This window comes from Rhagoletis pomonella, unplaced genomic scaffold (assembly GCF_013731165.1).
Source record: "Rhagoletis pomonella isolate Grant_MI unplaced genomic scaffold, Rhpom_1.0 Rhpom_scaffold_00012, whole genome shotgun sequence".
Lineage (NCBI taxonomy): Eukaryota > Metazoa > Arthropoda > Insecta > Diptera > Tephritidae > Rhagoletis > Rhagoletis pomonella.
In genome coordinates this window covers 12,911,740-12,916,372 of record NW_023458566.1, presented here as the reverse complement: position 1 = coordinate 12,916,372, position 4,633 = coordinate 12,911,740, and the positions used below count along the sequence as shown (strand labels likewise).

General features: G+C 33.7%; 1 protein-coding gene across 4 annotated transcripts in view; it reads right to left on the bottom strand.

Annotated features, from left to right (window-relative positions):
- LOC118747845 (GTPase-activating protein) overlaps positions 1-3,865 on the bottom strand; it is a 64,632-nt gene extending 60,767 nt beyond the window's left edge. The window contains exons 1-2 of one of the 4 annotated variants that reach the window (XM_036482019.1): positions 3,477-3,865; positions 52-372 (exon numbers count right to left, since the gene is read on the bottom strand). In XM_036482019.1, coding sequence (XP_036337912.1) covers positions 52-181 — 130 coding nt within the window. In that variant the 5' untranslated portion in view covers positions 182-372; positions 3,477-3,865. Of the gene's footprint in view, positions 1-51; positions 373-3,291; positions 3,440-3,476 lie in introns of those variants that run through there. The other 3 variants (XM_036482020.1, XM_036482022.1, XM_036482021.1) reach the window with 3 other exon arrangements.
- Positions 3,866-4,633: the final 768 nt, after the last annotated feature.

The window sequence follows — 4,633 nt, the reverse complement described above, 5'->3', positions numbered from 1 at the left end:
GCATCGCACTTTTACTTATAATTTAATTAGAATTTGCACAATTTTACATACCAATTTTAACTTTCAATTGCTCTTCAATTCGAACTTCCCGTGTGTTATCGGCCATGTTGGATCCATAACTAATGCTTGTTTGCTCCACACTGTTGTCGTCTCTTTCCTCGTATTTCTTTTTCAGGTGCATTTCGTTTATTTAATCGAGGGAAATTTGAGCACACTTTAGCACTTTGGGGTTGCCGTTGTTTGTTTATTTTACACGTTAATCGGGAATAACACAATTTGTAGCACTAAATTATATTTTGGATTTAAACCTTTTTTATTTAAAAGTTTGATCGCTGTACTACTCTCCGACATTACTGGCAAAAAGTTTTTAATCTGGAATTTTATGAATGTGAGCACTTAGTATTTTGGTTTTAACTTAAATTAATTTGATTTATATATTTTCGATCAAATTTAACCGTTTTTTTGTGATTTTTATTTTTTCGACCAAAAGCTCTCGTCATTTTTGATCGCTAATTTGGGTTATTATTATTTTTTTTTTTTTATAATACTACATACATATAACTGTTATTTTCAGATTTAATTTTTGGATCATAAAAGATCTAAGTCGGCAGTCTTCGTTTTGACCGTTAAAAATGATCGAAAAAATAAAAATTCAAAATAACGATTATTTTTTATCAAACAAAAAACTTCACACTGGCATTTACTGCTCACAAGAGGCCATAGTCGTAATTTTTCAACCGATTTCTCTTGTTTGTGTTGATTAATATTTTATAATCAAAATTCCTTGAAAAGAATTATAAAAAATGCACAAGAAAAATTGAAATATTATAAAAAATGTTCACCAAATTTATTTATTTTTTTTTGAATTTCTATATAATACTTATATGGTTACAATTTGTTGCTATTTAAATAAAGAATTGTTTGTCAATGTTAATGTGGCTTATTAACAATTTTTATTTTTAATATTTGTATTGAGCTTTGTGCCACGATTGTTTATTAGGAAAAATTGAAAAAGCAACAAAGTCTAAGCGGTATAGGTTATAGCAGCTATTTCGGAGATCACCACATCTCCTCATCAGACTTCTTTTTTTCTAGACTTCAGCAGGGATCGAATCTGCGTAATCGATGTTCACAGTCAGAAGCGTTAACCACTGAGCTATGTACATCTCGTAAACTCTTGTTGCTAATTCATTTTCCTTATTCAACCAACTACTATCAAGTGCAGCTATTGAAACTCGACAGCGTGGTTGTTGTTGTTGTCAATTCTATACATACAATTGCTGATTTGCTTTTTTGTATAGTTTCAGACAGGCTCTTCCTAAACTTCTACCGCTTAGACTTTGTTGCTTTTTCAATTTTTCCTAATAAACAATCGTGGTACAAAGCTCAATACAAATATTAATAATAAATAATTGTTTGTTTTATAAATGTGAAGATTTCGCTCTGATCTTCATATAAATTTGGTAAAAATGAATGATCTTCGAAAACAAAAGACTTTCACAAACTGCATTTATGTATTTATGTATATTAGACTGCATCGCCAAAAAAAAAGGTGCGGTTTTTCCGCAAGAATTACAAAATTTATTATATTTGGAGACTTCCAACAAAATATTTCGGAAAAATATTAAAATTTCCATGAACTGGACCAATTTGAAAATACCTCCAAAAATGTAGTTTTTTTATGAATAAAAATACATAGTTTCTTAAAGCACTTTTTGAAAAGAAATCCTCTCGGATGATAAAACAGTTTAAGCTTAAAAATCTACATTAAAATAAAAAAAAAAAAAATTTCAACGGAATCATGAGACTTTTGATGCTGTTTTTTTAAACTTTTTTTCAAAGATGAGTTTAAGAAAAACTTAAATAACTGGACCAAAACTATACCGATTTAAACTTATGAGGTATCACTGGAAATGTATTTCCTCATCTTTTTGTATTCATAAAAAAACGCAATTTTTGGGGGTACGTATTTTTAGATTGGGTTAAGTTCGCGTACATTTTAATATTTTCCTGAAATATTTTGGTGCAACTCTTAAAATACATATATCTAATATATTTTATAATTCCAATGGAAAAACAGTACAAACAGTAAATGTTCAGATTATTTTAAATATAGAAATCTCAAGTTTAGTTCGTGAATACACTTTCAATGAATGGGAAATTTCCTTAATTTTTGCTTCAGTAAAAATTCCCTGTCCATCAGCTATTCTTGTGCACGAGAACAGCCTATCCTATCCAATCAGCTATGAAACGCTTCGAAATGAAACAAGTCAAAGGAAATTTACTAAGGCAGGTGAGAAATCAGCGCCATGCACTCCAGTAGAAACGCCAAGGAAATGAAGAGGAAATCCTGCTGCACCATTTACAACACTACATACACATTTACATAACCGCATGTGGACAGTGGCAATTGCACTGCAGCTGTTAAATAACATTTCGCTGCTGCTGTACCTCAAGTTAATTCTGTACGAATACTTTCTTAAACCTAGCCATACATTTTTTGTTGTCCAACTGCTTTGACTGCTTTGACCGCATCGCAACGCAGCAACACCAAGCAAAGCAAGAGTGAGAGGGTGCACGAACGAGTTTGTGCTGCTTGTTTGCATAGACATTCGCAGGCAGTGTCATACGAATCAGGGACGGGTGGTGCAACGCAGGGGAAATGGAAAATTGGTGTTCATTCATAAAATCGGCTTTGCAGCTTTGTATTTGCTTTTGGTAAAAGATTTCGTGTGAATAACCAAAAAAAAAAAAATGTGTTTGTTTGCGCAAGCCCCTTTGCACATATGTACATACAGTTACTTCGCTAGTGCCTGTATTTTCGGCATTTCGGCACAATTGTGCGTAGTCGTTAACGTCGCGTCTGCTACTATCTCCACTGTTGTTGTTAGTGGATGTCTACATGGTCTCGTCGACGGCATGCAGATTTAACGTTTGCCTTCTTTTTCTTTTTGGAAAATGTCACAGAGAAGACAAATACATACAATCACCGAAATCATGAATGAATGAAAAACCCCGAAGGTAAGGCACTTGCGCTGAAAAAGACTGGCGTTTAGGCCGATTGACCGAAGCTAATTTATGGAAGAGCTGTGTCTTGTCGCAAGTAGGCTGATAGAAATTTTTGGGCTTAGTATGTTCTGGTTAAAAGGTGTTGGCTGCATACATAAAGCGTTTGCAGGTTTTGACAGGAAGTCGTTCCCGGTTCCAAAAGTTTTATTAATCTCGAAAACAGCTTTTCCTGTAAATCCTGTAAATCGTGAAATACCTGGAACCTTCGTTTCGACAAATCACCTATATTGTACATATTTATGTATTATATCACTTTTCATCACTTCTTGTGTGGCTTTTCGGACACACGAGTGTCTTGTCACTAAAATTCGTTTGAACTTCCACAATTTTGCATACAACCTCAAGAATTCAGTACTTCATTCATTTTCTCATGTTTCGTCTCATATAGCGTTTTACCACGCACATACCTATTTTCATTAACTTTTTGCATTAATTATATTTCATTCGTTGAATATTTGTCAACGTAAAATATTCACTTCCGGTGTCTGCAATGTGGTCTACTTTTCACATAGAACCAGAAAATATGTATGTATGTACATATACACATACTTGTATAAGCAAAACTACGGCGATGGGATCGGGGACGTCAGAGAACGTTGCTGCTGCTGCGCAAGTTTCATTCAACCGCAAAGCGAATGCCCGTAAAAAATTAGCAGCGAATTTACTAAAAAAGTATACTCAATTATTTTAAGCGAGACATCAACGAATGAACGACCACTACGATAGACGATTTCTTTGCTACTACTTTTCGTATCCACTGTTAACAGAAATGGAGCTGGTTTCTGAATATAGCTGCTCGCAAGAGCAGGGTTGCATGCTTATGCAAGTATGTACTTCTAACAGCAGCGGTTATAAGCGGATATAGAATATTTGAAACATTTTGTGCTGTTAAGAAAGGGGAAATTATTTACACTACAACAAGTAAATATTGGAAATCAATTTTATTTCCTATTTGTTTTTTTTTTTGATTGTAACCCTGTTTTGAGCAATTAGCTTAACATGTTCTTAGATATTGGTATGATTTTAAATTGTACTCCGCATGCATTGCAACCCTGCTGTGCGATAACACGATGCCTACACTATCACTTAAGCAATGTAAGCACGACACATTCAACCGAACGAATTCATTGAGGTACAACCAAACTCGCTACCGTCCATCCTCGCTTTCACATGCAACATTTTTCGTTAAGCGACCGTAACTCAAACATACCGAGCAGAGAGTTGGCAAATCGATGACGGCTAGAATCGTGTGAATGCAAAAATATTTTTTATTTTTATCCGAATTAAAACAATTTGTTCAAATTTTTCAATAGAAGTTCTCTGTATTGTATTAATAACCCAATATAAAAAATGTACAAATCTGCACATATGTACTAATCGTGTGACACTGCCTTTAGAGCCAAATACAACTTCGCATACAACAATTTTGAAATTTATATACATATATAGTTAAAAAGTTAAAAAAAAATTCTGGAGCGATTATGTTTTATGGTAGAGAGAGAGAGCTCAACTATACTCAACACAACACAACACAACACAACACAACACAACACAACACAACACA